Source organism: Rhinichthys klamathensis, unplaced genomic scaffold (genome assembly GCF_029890125.1).
Source record: "Rhinichthys klamathensis goyatoka isolate OS25496 unplaced genomic scaffold, OSU_Roscu_1.1 h1tg000330l_1, whole genome shotgun sequence".
NCBI lineage: Eukaryota > Metazoa > Chordata > Actinopteri > Cypriniformes > Leuciscidae > Rhinichthys > Rhinichthys klamathensis.
In genome coordinates this window covers 2657605-2678863 of record NW_026606845.1, presented here as the reverse complement: position 1 = coordinate 2678863, position 21259 = coordinate 2657605, and the positions used below count along the sequence as shown (strand labels likewise).

General features: G+C 36.9%; 1 protein-coding gene and 1 long non-coding RNA gene across 2 annotated transcripts; one reads left to right on the top strand and one right to left on the bottom strand.

Annotated features, from left to right (window-relative positions):
* Nucleotides 1–4150: 4150 nt before the first annotated feature.
* LOC130105882 (uncharacterized) lies at nt 4151–5822 on the top strand. The gene is made up of 3 exons (XR_008809669.1): nt 4151–4540; nt 4876–4945; nt 5317–5822. It is a non-coding gene; the product is annotated as an uncharacterized LOC130105882 (long non-coding RNA).
* A 6159-nt stretch (nt 5823–11981) lies between these two features.
* LOC130105951 (C-type lectin domain family 12 member B-like) lies at nt 11982–15602 on the bottom strand. The gene is made up of 4 exons (XM_056272140.1): nt 15458–15602; nt 14851–15126; nt 14657–14766; nt 11982–11987 (listed from the first exon to the last, which is right to left on the bottom strand). The coding sequence occupies exons 1-4, from the start codon at nt 15564–15566 to the stop codon at nt 11982–11984; spliced, it is 501 nt and encodes a 166-aa protein (XP_056128115.1). The 5' UTR covers nt 15567–15602.
* Between the last annotated feature and the right edge of the window lie 5657 nt (nt 15603–21259).

Genomic DNA, 21259 nt, shown 5'->3' with positions numbered 1-21259 from the left:
AGTTCCAGCATCTATTAAATGCCATTCAACCCGATCAGTGGCTACTTCTTGGGCAGCACTACGGGGAGTGCCCCTTTCTGATATATGTGCAGCGGCTACATGGTCGTCACCTTGCACGTTCACAAGATTCTACAGGATTAATGTGGCACCTATTCCTTTGGTCAGTTCTGCTGTGTTAGCGGACAGTATCTAGGTGAGCGGCCCTCGTGACTTGGTTGTATTCGTCTTCCACTATGTTCGACCGTCTCTGGCGGTCTGTAACAGTGAAATAGAACGCCGGTTACTGGTGTAACCTTGGTTCTATGAATAGTGGAAGACCGCCAGAGTCTCTGGTCACTCGGACTGAGAATGACTGCAGAGAACGACCGTGACGTGAACGGAGCGGATATAGCTGCTGACACGTCATCGGTCAGGGTCACAGGTGACAAATCAATGCGAGATTCTCGATATGGCTCGCGAGACGCGACTCCTTCCACTATGTTCGACCGTCTCTGGCGGTCTTCCACTATTCATAGAACCAAGGTTACACCAGTAACCGGCGAACCTCTGTGTGTGAAAACAACATTACATTTTAGATCTTCATCTGGGATTATTTCTCGGACAGAAGACAAAGACAATTACCAGCATTCAAAATGAATATTCAACAGCAAGAACATATAAAATATAAAAGACATTTGTTATATCATTGTAGCATTTATTTTGCAAGCCGCATGTTAAAACATGAGACTCTGGTGTGACTTTTAAAATTACTGTTGTTTGTACGTATGAAAAAACTGTTAAAAAAATACGCTGTAAAATAACGGTAATCTACTGGCAGCAGGTTGTCAGCAATCTCTGACTGAAGCCCAGACTCTACTCTCCAGCACAACGGTGACCCACAAAACTCAATTAAACAGATCTCTCCTATATCATCCTGTGCAAAAACATAAAACACTTCAGTTTAATATTTAATCCCCTTATCAGTTATTGACTTTTTTTCTATAAAGTTCAGAGAAAATAACTTCTTTTGTTTAATAAATCTGACTGTTACATTTGACATTTTAAAGTATATTACTGTTTTTCAGTAAATTACTGTTTTCATGAAGCAGTGTTGAAGTTAATGATATAATTCAGTGATTAACCCTCTGGGGACCAGAAACGCGCCCGCGCGTTTTGCTCGTTTTTTTTTTTTTTAGCAATGCAAAATAAACTCAAACTGCTCTGTTAATTTTGATCTTTCTTGTTCGTGTTATACATCAATCGATCCTGTTCAGTTTCTATTTTTTTTCTGTATACTCACAATAAAAATAAAGTGTTTTGCTTTTTGCCAAATAAAGAAAAATGAACATGATGCGAGTTCTTCACTCTCTCTGTCAGCGAACTCCAATTTGAAACGCGTTCGGAAATGATCTGTAACTCCACGAAAATTCAGTCAAACAGGCAAACATACCCACGGGCATAAAGCTAGAGATCGCATCTTTTAAATGAAGTCATTTATATTAAAAAGAAATATTCTCAGCTTCTGTAATATGTATGAAAATAGAGCGATTCCAGTCGAGCTCATTACGAGCTCATTCACTTTAATTCGTTCACGCCTACTCCCGGAGCGCGCTATTCACAAGATAATGTGTTAAGCCATCTATGGAAAACAGGTAAACGCCCCCAAGCAAATGCATTAAAGGCTTCAAGTTTCATCACTCAGTTCACCTGCGCGTTAGGAAGATGGCACGATTCACCGGTGTAGAAGCTCTTCAGCTCATCCTGGATACTAGCGAGGAAGAATCCACATTTTCATCAGAAGAAGAGCGCGACTCTGATGACGACCGTTTGATCGAGCCGTGGATAGAATTTCGTATGAGTAAGTATTTAGTCTTACTTCCATTAGTTGACAAGCTATTCAATATAAACATGTAGCTTACATATTATACTGGGTGGACTATTTTCCACTTGCCATCCAGAGTATTGACATTTGATATATTCAACACGATCTAATGAAAGTGCATATCTATACCATGAATTTAATATCTCGTGTTAAAGAGAAAAATGTTGTTGTTGTTGTTTTTTTTGTTGTTTTTTAGTGCATATGCTACGCACTGTAAACCCAAGTTAGGAAATTTGTATGTGTAAATGATATGTTTAGATCATTGTGTATGAAAGCTAGAATGTAGAAGTTATTTTAGAAAATAGGCCTACTAGATGTTTAGATTATATTTTGACTAGTTTAAATGCTGCCTCATTATTATCATCGACGATGCATGCTCGCAAATATCAGTTGTAAATGTGTGTAAATGTGCTGAAATGTGTAAATATACCCAGTTAATGAATTGCGCAAATGTGTTTTGTTTGCGGTGTGCCTCTCCGGCAATGGCCCATTGACACGCATATTTATTGCACTCGCCTAAAATTATTTACATCAGTTATTCATTATAGACTAATGCTGCTATGGTTATATTTATGTAATAATATTCTACCTCCGCCTGCAACTCGGAGTGCGCTTAGCAACACAATCAGAAATCAGAAAGAGTAAGTACATTTTTACCTACAATTTTACAGATGTTAGTTCAATTTTGTTTATACTTAGTGTTAATACAATATGAGCCTGTATGACTTCACAATTGCTTTGTTTATAGCCGACTGATTATTTATTTATTTTACTCACATTTGATTTGCTTAGAGCAAATTTAGAACATTTAGATTCTCCACATAGAGGAATTACAATAAAACAGATTGAAAAACCTTTGAATCTCCTCTCATTCTTTGTTCAGGCTGCCTCACTTGATGGGCCATTAGCCATTGGTGGAGTGTCTGTCACACCCCTGCACTGTAAAAAATTTCCAGGATTTCACAAGATATAACTGTAATATTTCACAGTTAATTACATTATTACCACTTCACAGGCTTTAACTGTGATAATTCACAATATAATACCGTATTTAGACTTTTACTGTGAAAATAATGCAGGCGCGGGGCTTTTACAAGAAACTACTGTGAATTCCGTCTTTTTTTCGAGTGGCAACTGCGTCAGCGTCATCAGATTCCGAGCTCTCTGATCTACGCGGTCTCCATTCGGTGGATTCAGCGGTAAGTGTTTAAATGTCATACTTTATCAATTTGATGACTGTTTTTTATATGATAGTGCATGTTATTTAAAGGTATGAACCAAATTAGTGTTAGTTATAGGTTCTGTTGTCAATTTTGTAACTTTTTGTAAGCTGGAGCAGACTCGTCTAGGTTTAAGCGCGGAAATTTGAATGAACAGACGTTGGTTGTAGTGTTGTTAATTATACCGAATTAATTTAGTAGCTAACTGTGAGACGTCTGGTTAGATACACCGTCGAACATTTAACTTTAGCTTTGCTTAAAGCTTATCTTAGTTAGCAGCTACTCTAACAGCGTTCTCTCTTTTTCCACAGCATTTTTCTACGTTGACCGACGAGAAATAAAGTTATAAGGTAAGATGTGGCCTTAATAGTGGGTATTATGACAGTTATTATCAACTAGATAAATTATGGTGTTGTTGATTTGGGCAAAGGTGGATTAAATTCATCTCAAATTATAGTTTTTCTTCCCTGCTGTGTGTGTGAAACGGAGCAACCGTTGTCTGTCTCGTCAACAGAAAAATGAAGTGCGCATGTCAATAAGTTATATATTTTAATTATCTTGTCTCTGGAATTTTCCACTGCCAAAATAAATGTTTTGTGCGGCCGTTTTCCCGCTGTTAGACCAAGGTGCACTCATCTGTGTTTTGCAAGAACATTAATGTTGGTTAGATGAACCCAATAATTATTAAAATACCAGATAATTAATGTACATTCTACTCAGAGGAAGGCATGAGTGGTGCTGAGAGAGCTGAACCTCTGATGGAGAAGACCTATCATCCAGCGACGCTATCAGAGGTATTTTTTCCCTATTCCATCTTGTGAAGCACATGGCTCATTGCATGGGTGGAGTATAGTCTCAATAATCTGAAATGTAAAATGCACATCTCTTTCAAAAACAATCCAAAGCTATAAAAATTCCCTTATTTTACATGGCAGTTTGTAACAGACTAACGGGTTGCGACAAACACAGGTCTTTCTTCAGGGTCATTGTCCACAATATCTTTCATTTGTTTTGTTACAATAATGAGTTAAAGGGGTCATATTATGTAAAATTCACTGTTATAAGTTGTTTGAACAGCAACGTGAGAACAATGAGCCTATACTAGCAAAAATCCACTCGCTCGTTTTTGAGGCTATATACACACAATGTACCTGAAGCATCCAAAGAGCACCTGTATAAAATTACAACAAAGATTCAGCAGCACTTCTACTCCATTATCTTCAGGTGTTCCCACTTTACTCTACTGACCGATGTCTCAATCCTCGTGAAGTTTCGTGAGGCCCTGGAGAACAAATTCAACACCATTCTGAAGTTCTGCCAAGAAGTCAACTGTCATCAAGGCGTGAAAGATGTTTTGGCTTGTTTTGAACTGGAGGCTTCAGACAAGGCTACATGCATTCTTCTCCTTCTGATGGCGTACTTCAAAGAGCCCAAGGATGCCATTGTGCTTGATGTTGATGTAAGTATATTTTCACTCTGACATTAACATAAGCATTAGGCCTATTGTTTTTTGTAAATGGTAATAGGACTGTACTTATATTGCATCTTTCTAGTTTTCTGACCACACAAAGCGCTTCACTCTACACTTCACCATTCATACAGGTGCCAACTGCTCATCAGTCCAAAGAAACCTGTCACATTGTCATGATCACATTCTAAACTTTACCAAATGTGTACTGCCTAATCTAAGATAAATCAATGGGGGCCAAGGGAAGATTTGTTCTTAAGTTGACTATAGCTACAATAGGTACAGATTATTAACATTTGAATCTTATTCTACTCTTATTTTTGCAGCCTTGTGCCACAGCCACTGATGTAGAAGGGACCGTGATGCTACCAAGCACCCCTCGCTTGATTGTTCAAGGTAATGTTGATGTCTTCCTCATTTTGAATGTATTCTGTCAAGTCATCCACAGATTTGTTGTGAGCAGTTTCATGTACCGGTAATAACTATTTTCTTTCAACCGATAGTTCCTACATGAAACTGCTCACAAGAAGGTCTGGATTATCTTAAGTAAACCAGGTCATGATTTCTGGAAAGAGTTTTTCAAATGTGTTTTTTTGTACTTTGAGCACCACAAACAAAGTTCCATATAGTCCCTCTATAAACAAAAAAATTCTGTTAAAAATATAACCTGAGAGTGAGTAGTGTTCTGAGTATGATGTTCATGTATTAATTTCACAGGCTTCAACTTGAATTAAACTAACAGGTTTCTTCTGTCTTTTTGTTTATAGGTGCTTCTTGGGCATCAACCCAGAGCCGGGCACAAAATCTAAGAGGCAGAGAGGTCACATGAACCAGCAAGTCTGCACTCTGATTAGGAAGCTCATTGACTTCGAATGGATGTCAATCTAATGTAAGCTGTGTTCCAACTTCAGAACGGACGAACGAAACGCTGTATCTGTGTTAAAGGAACACGCTGACTTTTTGGGACTTTATCTTATTCACCGTATCCCCCAGAGTTAGATAAGCCCATACATACTCTTTTCATCTCTGTGCGTGCCATAACTCTGTCTGACTAGTCACTGCTAGCCTAGCTTAACAAAGACTGAAAGTAAATGGCTCAAGCTTTTGTCTTTTCTTCCCTCTCTCTCCCCCACTCTTATTTCTCTGTCTCTCCTTCTTTCTCTTTTGACACACATTCCTGTTACCCAGTGTTAATCCCTGTTACCCAGTGTTTTATTCCTGTAGTTAAATTGTATTTTACTTCTAAAAAATAAAAGTTAAATCACTGTTTGTATCAGTTTTGTTTGGTCCATCATTTATGCTAAATCACAGTAATAGATAGACATTCACAGTTATGTACAGTGATTCTACAGCTGCTTACTGCTAAATTACAGTAATACATAGACACTAACTAATTTCACAGTTAAATACATTAATTCTACAGCTGCTTACTGCTAAATTACAGTAATACATGGACACCAACTGTAATTTCACAGTTAAATACATTAATTCTACAGCAGCTTACTGCTAAATCACAGTAATGCGACGGCATAATTACTGTGAAGTCACAGTATACAACTGTCATTTCACAATAATTTACTGTAAAAATAATACAGTAACTTACTGTGAAAGTCATGCAACTGGTAACCTGCAATTTATTGTAAATTTACAGCCAAATAATTAACAGTGTGGTCTGAATCTCATTAATATTGATAGGCCATTACCACCCCCTCGCATAAACCTCTTCTGACAAAAAAACTGTCATACAAAGTATGAATTCATGTTTTGCTTTATGTGAACAATTAGGCAGGATGATTTTCACATCATTTTGAAGCCAGAACTCGAAGCGACAACATCCATTAGACAAAAGTCTTGTGGACACATATTTAGTATGTGTTTTGTGGTCTTATTTCAGCAACTTTCATTTTAATTTTTTTCAATAACCACGCATAAACATTATTCTCTTTAAAATACAAACATGTACATACATGTTGCTCACATATCATGGTAGCCCAGTTTGTGCTATATAGAGTGAATTTACACCTTTGCCATTAACATGTTTATAAATAACTGAAAAAAGCACAAATGTCAGTGCATGTCAAAACATCCCAAAGGCCCCAAAAACACGCTGGTCCCCAGAGGGTTAATCAACTGATGATTGAGCATTAGTGATGAACACCTGCTGTTAACAAGCAGAATCACTGAAGGACAGAGGAACAACAAGAATATAAAAAAGCGAAACACAAGAACTACAACTGACTTCAGCCACAGAAGACATTAAATCTCTGAAGATCTCAGTAGAGGAGGATTAAACGACTCTAAAAAATAGCATTACCAGCTTCACTTATTACTAACCAGATTGAATTAATTTTTTTCATACGTCTACAGAAATTCCAAATGAGAATTAACAGAGGTTTAGATGTTGTTTTGTCTCATTTCCCGTTACCAATATGGAGATCAGTGTTACATAATGATCAAGTAGTGCTGTGCAATCAGTCATGAAGGATTTTTAAACTCATCATGCACTAAAAGCTCACACATATATCAATAATCAGCCAATGAATCTCAACAATGGTGACAATCAACAAAAAAGATGACATCAAATCTGAACATCACAAAACGTCTGTGTGAAAAGTCAACACAAAACCAGCAGCAAAAATAAAAATTAAAGAAAATAACCAGACAATTCAGCTGCATAATTTATTCATCCTGCAATGCATGCTGGGGACAACCCAGATGTCCATGATGGAAGTTATGTGCTGCGTCCCAATTCGCCTACTTATACTACGCCCTAAAAGTATGTACTCTTTTTGTGAAGTGTGTGGCAAAAGAGTAGGCAAGCTTTGGGACACATTACTCCATCATCTTTAACGGACAGATCTGTCACATGCATCCTGTCACCGTAAACTGCCCTGTCAATCATCTTGTCACAGTTAAAATCCTCCATTCAATCTAATTTAATGTCCTACCGTTTCGAGAAATGTAGTAGCACTTTCATCTGCCAGTCATGGGTCTTTCATGCAGAGACTCTCCTCATGTGTTTGCAATTTGAATGTAATGATGCATTTAAAAGTTAATGACTAAACGTATCTTTACAAAAGTTTACAATGCTGCTGCAGGTGCAATAAAATGTAGACAACATTGAATATATACATTTTCGTCTGTTAGATACTGATAATTAATCACTCAAACCCCTAAACCTCTCTACATAACCACCAGTCTCACGCGTCCTTCATGTCTGTAGTTTTTTTTCCACTCGTGTTTGTAATTCTAATCAAGTCCTCGTCAATGTCCAATGACGTCCAACCCATGGGTTGTGGGCAATATTAGCCGTCAGAGTGTGCATCGATCTACACTTCGGATTCTGACCGGAAAGAGTAGACCATTCGGTTATCTCTGGAACTCATTTCAACATTCTACGATTTGGGACGTATTAATTCTATTTTTGAATACTATTTTAGACGGATAGTATGCGATCTCCATAATGGTGACTGTGATTTTTCTCCTTTGGTGATTCTGCTTGTTAACATCAGGTGTCTTCAATAATGGTCAATCATCACTCAATCAATCACTTAATTGTCTCATTAACTTGAACACTCTTCAGTCTGGAGTCAAATAAACTCCTAGGAGAGTTCATTTAACACTGGAGTTTTTGGTGTGTGAGTTAATGGGTGGAATAAAAATATGGCAATATGGCATTATGGCGATATTTTACTTTCTGACCCCTGGACTATACAACTCTGAATGCTGGGTTCCAAAATACTTAAAACTCCCAGCATGTACTGCTGCATAAATAAATAAATAAATTATTGCCACTATTGGTGAGATTAATGTGCCAATTTTTGACATCTCTTTTTTTACAGGACAGTGTAGCTCTGTTTTTATGGCTGTGCATGATGTGTTAAAAAAAATAGTTGTACCTCATTGCTGTAGTTTCACAGTAGTATTAATGTAACATTTTCGAGATAGCATTAAACTCTGAATGAGATTAGTGAATGAATAGGCTATAGGATGATTTTGTCATCATAATAATCATAATTGCAATCATTCACAAATTGTGTGTGTGCACAAATGATGGTTGCATAAACACAGTTCAAGCAAGAGAAAGACTGATAGTTAAAAGTCAAGAGTCAGCATCCCAACTAAAGCAAACACTGATCTCCATAATGGTACCAAACATTTTCAATTAAACATCTCAATAACAACTTCTGTAGATGTATGACAGAAATAAAATCATACTGGTTATTAATAAGTGTAAAAATATGTAATGGCTGGAAGTCAGTTGTAGTTCTTGTGTTTCTCTATTTTATGTTTGTGTGTTCCTCTTTCCTTCAGTGATTCTGCTTGTTAACAGCAGGTGTTCATCACTAATGCTCAACAATCACTTAAATATTCCCTTAATTATCTCACTGCAACACTGTCAATGTTACTTTTTACTCTTTGTAGTGTGGATTTTAATGTGGGGTAGAAAGGTTTAACAGTGTAAGATAAAAATACACGCCCACAAAATGTATTTTAATTGTAATAAAGTGTAAGTCATAAAACAGGTATATACTGGCAACACTGTTGCCAGTAGTTTACTGTAAAATGTAGGATTTGTTTGGTCACAGTTGTGCTGAAGAGTCGAGCCTGTGCTTCAGTCCAGGAGAAGATCTACAAACATTGATGATTCGCTGCATGTTGCATTATTTAACAGGTGGGGACTGTGTTGTTGCTGGTGCAGGGGAAATCTCATATGGCTCTTTCCACTGCTTGGTACGACTCGGTACACTTTAGCTTGGTTGCTTTTCCACTGCAGTTAATATCGCTTCAAAGTGGGTGGGACTAATCGTTATTGTTACGTAACCAATAAGTGGATTGTCTGCACCTCGTCCACTGACCACGATTCAGCTATTTCTTTTTTGAAGTTTTCATCTTTTTTCAAGCAAGTACTTTAAAAACAGGTACTACAGCGTTGTCTACTGGCTATTTAACCCTCTGGGGTCAGCAATCACGCCGGTGTGATCTGCTCGCTTTTTTTCTAATCAGTGCAAAACAAACTCAAAATACTCCGTTGATTTTGATCTTACATATAAGTGTTACACATCATTCAAAACTGTTAAATGTCTTCTTTTATTTGTGTACACTCTTTTATTTGAAGTTCATTCTGAAACGTGACAGAAAATGACCTATAACTCAGCTAATGCTTGTCACTGTGACATGAAACATGTGTCTTTACGATCTTGAAGTCTCCATTTTTAAATGATGTAAATCATATCAAAAACAAATATTCTCTGTTTAAGTAATTCGTATGAAAGCAACGACATGTACAGTTTCTTCAGCCCGAGCTCATTAACTCTAATGTGACCACGCCCACACGCGCGCGAGCTGTTCATATGCAAATGATCCACGTGCAGGAACGCAGAGCTTTTACCGCCCTCATCACCTCAAAGCAAAGAATCAGCGACTTCAGTCCTGCTCTGCTTTTCGTCAAGTTTGGAGCTGTGCTGTTGACCTTGGACTTACCTCAGAAGAATTAGAAGAACACGATTTGATTATGAGAACGATTTTTAAGGTAAGACACTAATAGTAGCATGTTATTGTTGCATAAACTTTACATTGTAGCTACTTGTTAAACTGGTGCCAGACTAAAATGTACGTTATGAAATGTGATTGGAGTAAAAACATGAAGCCAAATGCTAAATGTATACATGTACGACACAATAATGTTTTTATGTTCGATAATTAAACAGCACGATATAACAGTAGGAGTATATAACGAGTATGAGTGTTTATTCTAATATGGTGAATATTATAATGTTTAGACCTGAGCTTACTGTCAAATACTGTGTTTGTGGATATCTGCTCACATGTAGATATGTATACTATGGTAAAAATAATGTTTCATAGATTGGAGTGGCTCAATCGCTTCAGTAAATGTCCTCTGCACGAACTATGAGTTTGAGTCACTCGCGCTGTGGGTTTGAAAAGCAAAACGTACCAAACATTAGGCTTCATGTTTTTACTCCAATCTCATTTCATAACGTCATAACGGATGGAAACATTTGAGGTAACATGATAATCCATATATTTTTCTCTAGTGTAGTGTTCCTTTTTAACGATTTATAGGCTGCCTGCTATCTAGACTATTGTTAATATTTTATTTAGCCCTACACATATATGCCTACAAGGCACAACAAACTTGGTGTTCATATATATATATAGTGTATTTAGTAAATTTCATAATTTTAACCAGAAAAATCTAAAATGTATTCCCAAAATCGTGCAGCCCTATCGTTTTTCTTGATGTTCACATGTGTGTTTTTTTTTCTTTATGGGAGGGTCCTTGTCTTTCTCAGGTGTGAAACACTAAATATTACTAGGTGGTTAACGCCTCCCCGCATTAAGCTTTCTCACACAAATGATGTCTTTCAAATTTTAAATCAATATATAGTTTTATCTGAATGAGTAGTCAGGATTATTTTCACATAGTTTTGGAGCAAATATTCTAGGCCATGTGATACAATTTTCAAAAGTCTTGAGAAGAAAAAATTACTATGGGTTTCATGACTTATTTCAGTGACAACATTTTTTAGTTTTTTCACAAACCACGCATAAACGTCATTATCTCAAAACCGCAAACTTTTACATACATGCTGCTGACATATTACTGTAGCATAGTTTGTGCTGAATACAGTGTAATCAGACTCTAGCCATGAAAATGTCACAAGTAACAGAAATAAACATAAATGTCAGAGCATGTCAGAACACCTCCAGGACCCAGAAAACACCTCAGACCCCAGAGGGTTAAATCTAGCGGGTTTAGTGTCTCGTGTTGCAAATACAACGGCGCTGGTAGTGATGATTCTGTCTGACCAATCAGTGATTGCAGTGTTTTCAAGTCACATTTTAGTATCGGTGCGGTGCGCTTGGAAGCTCAACAGACCTGCAAGTGAAATTAGTTAACTCGAGTTTTAATTTAGTGCATAGTAGGGCTGGGCGATTAATCGCACGATATTGTTATGCGCATCTAATCAGTAAAGCCGGTTCCTTGATTAGTAGTAAATCACCTTCACCTGCTTTCAGATGGAGCGGCATTTACTACAAAGAGCCGTAGTTAACTGACAAGCTGAGCCATATCGCGTTAAAATCGAGGACATATCGCCAGCGATATTTAATGCGATATGGCTCAGCTTGTCAGTTAACTACGGCTCTTTACACAGCAAAAACTCCAGTGTTAAATGAACACACCTGGGAGTGTATATGAGTCCACACTCCAGAATGTTAAAGTTAATGAGATATTTAAGTGATTAATTGAGTGATGATTAAGCATTATTGAAGACACCTAAAGCAGAATCACTGAAGGAGAAAACCGGAATTTCAGGTCACCATCATGGAGATGAGTGTTTGCTTTAGTTGGGCTCTTGACCCTTATATTATTAACTTTAGATTTTGTTCGGCTGTTGTATCCGAGTTATATCTGTCAGACGAACAAAGAAAAACAATGATCTAATGGTATTGAATGTATTATGACATTCATCATTTGAGCCAATTGTTTGTGAAATATGCTGTTGGTTACAGTATAACTGAGATTCTGCATAAATTTCCAGAATTTGTGATATAATGTAAAGGCTTTCTTAATAGTTGTAAAAAAAAAATCTTTGTTTTAGGCACACACAGATATCAAGATTCAATCAATGCATCTCAACAATGGTGATGAACAGAATATTCAATTAGGAAAAGTAAATTACATAGACAATACAGATCATAATTTATTCATACCGCAATGCATGATGGGAGCCATTAACGAGTTGTGATTGGTGGCAACCAGAGATGGGCAATATTTTAATTACAAAATACTCAAAAGTAATTAAATACGTATTTCAAATACAAAATACAAAATATGTAATTTGTATTTTTTATGTGAGTGTGTTGCTGAAATCTGAGTACACAGCAAAAAGTGTTAAATCAGCACTGCTCAGAGCACATATGGTCCCACTCTACAGAGTGTTAAAGCTAATGAGATAATTAAGTGATTAATTGAGTGATGATTGAGCATTATTGAAGACACCTAAAGCAGAATCACTGAAGGAGAAAATCACAAATTGTAAGCCACCGTTATGGCGATCAGTGTTTGCTTTAGTTGGACTCTTGACCCTTATATTATTAACTTTAGATTTTGTTTGGCTGTTGTTTCTGAGTTATAACTGCCAGATGAACAAAGAAAAAAGTGATCTAATGGTGTTGGTTTAATTATGACAATCATAATTTGAACTTTTTGTTTGTGGTTTATGCTGTTGGTTACAGCATAACTGTGATTCTGCATAAATATCCAGAATTTTAGCTATAATAAAAAGGATTTCTTAAAATTGTTTAAAAAAATAATCCTTCTTTTAGGCACACACAGACTTCAAGATTCAGTTAATGCATCTCAACAATGGTGACGAGCAGAATATTTAATTAGGAAAAGTAAATTAGATAGACAATTCAGATCATAATTTATTCATATCGCAATGCATGATGGGCGCCATTAATGAGCTGTGATTGGTGGCAGCCACTGCAACATGCTTTATTATTGTCACCATTGTTGAGATTCACAGGCTGATTATTGATGTCTGTGTTTCTAAATAAATTAATTTGAAAGTGTTTTGATCAGAACAATGTTTATTCAATATTTTGGATTATAAGAAAAATACTGATAATCATATGCTGTAGAATCACAAAGCTGTTGCTAACAAGTTAAACCAAACTATGCTCAACATAAACTTATTTATCTCAAAAAGTTTATTTTTTCAGATCACAGCATGATTATGTCAAAACATAACCAACACTATCAGATCACACTTTTCTTTGTTCATTTGACTGTTATAAATCAATAACAGCAGACAAAAAAATTTTAATTAAAAGTTTAAGGGTCAAGAGTCCAACTAAAGCAAACACTGATCGCCATAACGGTGGCTTACAATTTGTGATTTTCTCCTTCAGTGATTCTGCTTGTTAACATCAGGTGTCTTCAATAATGCTCATCATCACTAAATTAATCACTTAATTATCTCATTAACTTTAACACTCTTGAGTGTTAATTTAACACTCATATCTGCATCATATCTTCCATCTGAAAGCAGGTGAAGGTGATTTACTACTAATCAAGGAACCGGCTTTACTGAGGAGATGCGCATAACAATGTCATGCGATATATCGCCCAGCCCTAATAAGTATTTTAAGTATTTTAAATACAAATGACAGTCCCTCAAAGTAGGCTATTTAATTACAAATTACATTTGATTTATTTTTGTTAAGGAAAATACAAATTACATGTATTTGAAATACGTATTTAATTACTTTTGAGTATTTTGTAATTGAAATACTGCCCATCTCTGGTGGCAACAAGGATTATTATTGTCACCACGGTTGAGATTCACAGGCTGATTATTGATTTCTGTGATCCTTAATAAATGCATTTAAAAGTGACTTGATCAGAACAATTCTTATTAAATGGTTTGGATTTTAAGAAACATACAATTATCATATGCTGTAGGACCACTAAACTGTTGCTATCAAATTAAACAAAATCATTTGAATGAGTTTCATTTTTCAGATCACAGCATGATTATGTCAAAACATAACCAACACTATCAGATCACACTTGTTTTTGTTCATTTGACTGTAATAAATCAATAACAGCAGTCAAACAAAATTTAAACTTAAAGGATAAGGATCAAGAGTCCAACTAAAGCAAACACTGATCGCCATAACGGTGGCTTACAATTTTAGATTTTCTCCTTCAATGATTCTGCTTGTTAACATCAGGTGTCTTCAATAATGCTCAATGATCACTAAATTAATCACTTAATTATCTCATTAACTTTAACACTCATATCTGCATCATATCTTCCATCTGAAAGCAGGTGAAGGCGATTTGCTACTAATCAAAGAACCGGCTTTACTGAAGAGACGCGCATAACAATATCGTGCGATATATCGCCCAGCCCTAGTGCATAGTATTTTTACAGTAACGTACTGTAGATTACAGTAAAGAACTGTACAATTATCAGTAAATAACTGACAACAGTTTTTCCAGTGTATTGAAGTATGTTCATTCACAACAGAATTACCATAATCTAGATATATATTTGCCTCTAATCTCACCTGCTTCTCTTCAGTTTTGATAATGATCAGATCAGCTCCTCGATCTCTGCAGAACTGCCTGCTCTCAGACCAGCTCTTCAACTCACTGGATATGAAAAACCTATCATTTCCTTTCAATAAACATAAACAAATACATTTATTAATTGTGTTGTAAAGTGCAAAGATACATATAAAATAAATCCATTTGTACAGACCTAGTTCATATAACTTTCTTAGTTCAGTCTCTAACTCCAGTTTCTTCTGACTCAAAGAGTTGAAGTTGTTCTTCAGTTGGTCTTTTTCAGTCATTAGATCAGTGTAATTGTCCTGTAAGCTGTTGATAGTCTGATTGAACTCTTCAACGGTGTTCTTGTAACTCTTTAACAGGTCTCTCTCTGCTGTAATGGTGATGTACAGTGTGATGAAGACCAGCAGAAGAACACACATGAGCCCGAGACACACTGACATCAACACCAAACACCTGCTTCCTCCTGACACATAGAGACACACACACACACAGATATCATTTAACAACAAATTCATATTATTAGAAATATAGGCTCAAATAAATCCACCTTTATGTTTAGATAATACACAGGCCTTTTTAACAAAAACGTTTATTCTTTGATAATGATAGCGGTATATCTACAATAAAATATGCAAATAAGAACATATGTTGAAAAGTTAAATAAAATAACTTCATACAAAATGCAGAAACATGAACACATTGTTCTTTGAAAAAAGATTGAATTTATAAGTTACATTTCTCATTTCCTCAAAAGTTAACAACCCCATTTCTTCTTCAAATGAAACTTTACTTACTGCACTTTCCATCTTTCCCTTCATCCTGGCTGTGATTCTGTGTTCGAGCTCCAGTTGTGTCCTTAATATAATCATTTTCAACATTTTCATAAATGTCTTCTAATTCCATAATTCACTCTTATGTCTGACAGCAAGTGTTCACAGATGAGCTTGAATGATAGTCATGGTGTCTTTTAAATAGTGCTAACACTAAACGGGAAGTGGCTATTAGTTCAGACACAGAGAAAAATACTTTCATTCCCACAACGAAACTCTCTGAAACTCTGCAGAGACTCAAACACCTTTAAACAGGCCTAACTTGACATCTGTGTTGATGGCAATTAACTGGAAGGGAATGAAAATTGTTTATAACCTGGGACTGAGAGGATGATGTAGGAAAAACAGAAATAACTATTAAATACTAAAGATAACATTAAAGTGGGTGACAACAGGATATTAACATGCATTTAATCAATGTGAGGGTCAGTGTTCTGCCATTTATTTACTAAAATGGTATGAATAAATATAACACAAATGTGGAAAACACCTTTATGAGAAACAGGATATTGTGAGTTTATTATAGAATAATCTCTTCTTGTACAATTTTACATTCTCCATCTAACAAATTTCATCTGAATATCCATATCTGGTACATTACAGTCAATTATAAAACAAAATTATAAATGATATTATGATGGTGATTAATATACAATGTAATCAGCCGACGGAGACATGACAGATATCTCAATCAGAAATGATATGAGTACAATAACAATGATTCCATAAAATAATATATAAAAGTGAACAAATAATCAAATCAACAAAGGTTGGAGCTTAAAGTCTCACAAATCCCTTTTTTCTTCGCAGCGCATGGCCGATCATTCCAATTGTTCAGAACTGGATGTTCAGGCATCACTTCAATACAGTCCTCCTCTCCACTTTGGTCATTTGGTCTACCTTTGAGCCAAAACCTGGATAACATGTATAAGATTTTCAATTATTAGGAACCCATATTTAAATTTAACATCCCATGAGTTTTATTCAGCAATACGAATAATTATATTTACATTTACTAATTTGTCAGGAAGCATCAAACAAATAAAAGAACATCACAAGCAATATTATGCAAAAGCCAACAGTACTCACATTATCACAACAGCAGTTTCAAGAATATGCTAAACGGTACAGACGTGAGCAGAAGTGAAAGTGCAGAAAAGTAAAAGAAGCACGGCATTTGTTTATAGAAAGCGCTTTTTTAAATTGTATTTTCAGTTCTAGTTAAGTTGTTGCAGAACAGGTGTGTCTTCAGCTGTGATGGTCTCTTTTTTTAAAAGAGAGTGAAAAAGACAAAACTAACAAATAAAGCACAAATAAAGCGTTTTATCAATTACCCTTGATTCAGTGGTGAATTATCCACCCATTTCATTCTGCTCTCATTATCAATGTCAGATAAACCAATCCACACTCTCTCATTGACTAATGAAGATACTTTCCTCTGTGTAAAAAAAAAGAAATAAGTGTGATTCCTCTTTTTCTCCTTAAACACACACTAATTTAAAGAAAATAAGAAAATAAAAGTGTAATGTGAACGTGAGGGGAATAGCAAAATACAAAGTATTATTGTAAACAAAGCAATTTGTTCTTATATTACATACACATGTACAGTATGTAAAATTGCAAAAATAATCTGTAGCTAAACAGTAGCAAAACAATAATGATAAATGACTGGCAGCCAGTAAAATAAAAAACTGAAAAACACTGTTATTTTACAGGTATTTCCTGAATTATTACAATCAAAAACGCACACTGTAAAAAAATCCCCCAAAAAACGTTATTATTAACTATTATCAACTTTTATTATTTTCAATAAATCATCAATATCTAAACCTCTGTTCATTTTCAATAAGAGCTTCTGTAGACGTCAACGCTGAAGCTGATGCTTTACCTCAAAGAGATCAATGGCATTGATTCATTGTATTGACCAGAGCTGACACCATTCATTAGAAATATCCTTGTTAAAAGGATGACTTTTTAACAAGATTTCGCTTTCGTTGGTCACGGCAACCTTTTCACGAATATGACTTGATATGAAGGACAGATATGCTGTTTACATCCACCTTTCTGCTTCCGATCTGTTGCGTGAGATCACGTGAGGCGCTTCCTCTGGCACAAATCTTAATAACATTGTGTAGTGTGTTATGTGCCGCGATTTTCAAATCTTGTAGTGTGAGCATGTTTAAGATTTGAGGGAAGAAAATCTGCAAAGGTTCTCATTAAGTGTGTGCTGCAACCAGATTTCTTCATCAGAAGGGATTGAAATATTAGAGCGGCATAATATAATTGCCAAAGACTCTCGCCATCAAAACTCAGCTCTACTTAAATACCCTAGAGCAGGGGGGTTCCCAATTACGGTCTTCTGCCCTCCCCGCTCTGCACAGTTTCAAAGGGCGTTTCTCAGTACTAAGAATGCAAAATTCGGTCATTCTAAAAATGGAACAGCAGCAACTCCGGTGTTTTATCGGGTTGAGGTCAGGACTCTGTGCAGGCCAGTCAAGTTCCACCACACCAGACTCATTCATCCATTTCTTTATGGACCTGGCTTTGTGCACTGGTGCACATGTTGGAACAGGAAGGGTTCATCCCCAAACTGTTCCCACAAAGTTGGGAGCATGAAATTGTCCAAAATGTCTTGGAATGCTTGGTATTAAGAGTTCCTTTCACTGGAAATAAGCGGCCAAGCCCAACCCCTGAAAAACAACCCCACACCATAATTTTAAACTTGCAGTCAGGCAAGTCCCGTTCTCCTGGCAACCGCCAAACCCAGACTCGTTCATCAGATTGCCAGACAGAGAAGCGTGATTCGTCGCTCCAGAGAACACTTCTTCACTGCTCTAGAGTCCAGTGGCGGCTGCTTTACACACTGTATCCCACGCTTTGCATTGCACTTGGACTATACAGTGCACTTAGATGCAGCTACTCGGCCATGGAAACCCAATTCTATGAAGCTCTCTACACACTTAAGCTAATCTGAAGGCCACACGAAATTTGGAGGTCTGTAGCTATTGACTCTGCGTAAAGTTGGCGACTTCTCTGCACTGTGCTCCTCAGCATGCGCTGACCCCGCTCTGATTTTACGTAGCCTACCACTTCGTGGCTGAGTTGCTGTTGTTCCCAATTGCTTCCACTTTGTTATAATACCACTAACAGTTGACCGTGGAATATTTAGTAGTGAGGAAATTTCACGGATGGATTTATTGCTCAGGTGGCAACCTATCACTGTACCACGCTTGAATTGACTGAGCTCCTGAGAGCGACCCATTCTTTCACAAATGTTTGTAGAATTAGTCTGCATGCCTAGTGCTTGATTTTATACAACTGTGGCCATGGAAGTGATTGGAACACCTGAATTCGATGATCTGGAGGGGTGTCCCAATATATTTAATGAGATATCAGTTGAAGTTCACTTCACTTAACAAAATGCGTTAATTCAGAACACCCTACAACATCATCAAACACTGTAGCCAGTGTTAATGTAAATGTATTTTGGGCTATCATCAGGTTGGGGTAGTATGCATACAAAGGGATTTTTAACAGATGTTTCTTGTATTCTTGAACAAGCTCTGAACTCACCTGCCTCTCTTCAGTGTTGATAATGACCAGATCACCACCATGATTCATGCAGTACTGCCTGCTCTCAGACCAGCTCTTCTTCTCGTTGGTAATGAAAAGTTTACCATTTTCTATTTAATTAACAAATACATTTTTTTTTTTGGATAGTAAAGTGCAATACTATATGGACAAATTAATTTTTACACACCTCTTTTAGATAACTTCCTTAGTTCTGTCTCCAGTTCCAGTTTCTTCTTATTCAAAGAGTCAAAATTTCTCTGCAACTGGTCTTTCTCAGCAGTGAGATCATTGACTCTGGTCTCCAGGTCTAGTTTCTTCTGCCTTAAAGAGGTGAAATTGTTCTGTAACTGGCCTTTCTCAGCAGTAAGATAATTGACTCTGGTCTCCAACTGGCTTTTCTCAGCAGTAAGATCATTGACTCTGGTCCCCAACTGGCTTTTCTCAGCAGTAAGATCATTGACTCTCGTCCCCAACTGGCTTTTCTCAGCAGTAAGATCATTGACTCTGGTCTCCAGCTCAAGTTTCTTCTGGCTCAAAGAGTTGAAATTGTTCTGTAACTGGCCTTTCTCAGCAGTAAGATAATTGACTCTGGTTTCCAACTGGCTTCTCTCATCAGTAAGATTATTGACTCTGGTCTCCAGCTTCAGTTTGTTCTGACTTAAAGTATCAAAACTTCTCTGTAACTGACCTTTCTCAGCATTGAGATCATTGACTCTGTTCTCCAGCTCCAGTTTCGTCTGATTCAAAGAGTTAAAACTTCCCTGTAACTGACTTTTCTCAGCAGTGAGATCATTGACTCTGGTCTCCAGGTCTAGTTTCTTCTGCCTTAAAGAGGTGAAATTGTTCTGTAACTGGCCTTTCTCAGCAGTAAGATAATTGACTCTGGTCCCCAACTGGCTTTTCTCAGCAGTAAGATCATTGACTCTCGTCCCCAACTGGCCTTTCTCAGCAGTAAGATAATTGACTCTGGTCCCCAACTGGCTTTTCTCAGCAGTAAGATCATTGACTCTCGTCCCCAACTGGCTTTTCTCAGCAGTAAGATCATTGACTCTGGTCTCCAGCTCAAGTTTCTTCTGGCTCAAAGAGTTGAAATTGTTCTGTAACTGGCCTTTCTCAGCAGTAAGATAATTGACTCTGGTTTCCAACTGGCTTCTCTCATCAGTAAGATTATTGACTCTGGTCTCCAGCTTCAGTTTGTTCTGACTTAAAGTATCAAAACTTCTCTGTAACTGACCTTTCTCAGCATTGAGATCATTGACTCTGGTCTCCAGCTCCAGTTTCTTCTGACTTAACGAGTTGAAATTGTTCTGTAACAGGCCTTTCTCAGCACTGAGATCATTGACTCTGGTCCCCAACTGGCTTTTCTCGGCAGTAAGATCATTGACTCTGGTCTCCAGCTCAAGTTTCTTCTTGCTCAAAGAGTTGAAATTGTTGTGTAACTGGCTTTTCTCAGTGGTTAGATCTTTGACTCTGGTTTCCAACTGGCTTCTCTCATCAGTGAGATTATTGACTCTGGTCTCTAGCTTCAGTTTGTTCTGACTTAAAGAATCAAAACGTCTCTGTAACTGACCTTTCTCAGCAATAAGATCTTTGACTCTGGTCTCCAGCTCCAGTTTCTTCTGACTCAAAGAGTTGAAGCTGTTCTGTAACAGCTCAGTTTGATATGTTGAACCGGTCTGTAACATGTGTGTAGCTTGTATTTCTCTCTCTGCCGTGAGCTTTATATGCAGAACTATAATGGCTGCCACTAGGGGAATGCACATGAGACTAAAGCACACTGTGCTCAACACAACACACTTACTTCTTCCTGGCAAACCTCCTGCCAAACAGGAAAACATAAAAAAAATGCAATACATTTCCTCATAATTCTCGTTAAAGTAGTAAGGCTTTTAAGGAACATGTTTACAATTACAAATAAGTGCACTGTTAAAAATCAAGAACATATGTTGAAAGCTACTGCTATTCAATATAAACAACTAAAATCACAATACATGTCTTACTGTGTTTTTGAGCTCTTGCTTCACTCTGGCTGAGTTTTCGAGCCTTATTAGTATAACTATATTCATCTCTTTCCAGTCCCCTGTCGTTGCTCTTGCTGCAGGTCTCGCTGTCAACACTGTTATAAATCCCCTCCAGTTCCATTATTACTTCTGCGTCTGAGCTCAACTTCCAGTTGAGCTGTGGACGTTAGGA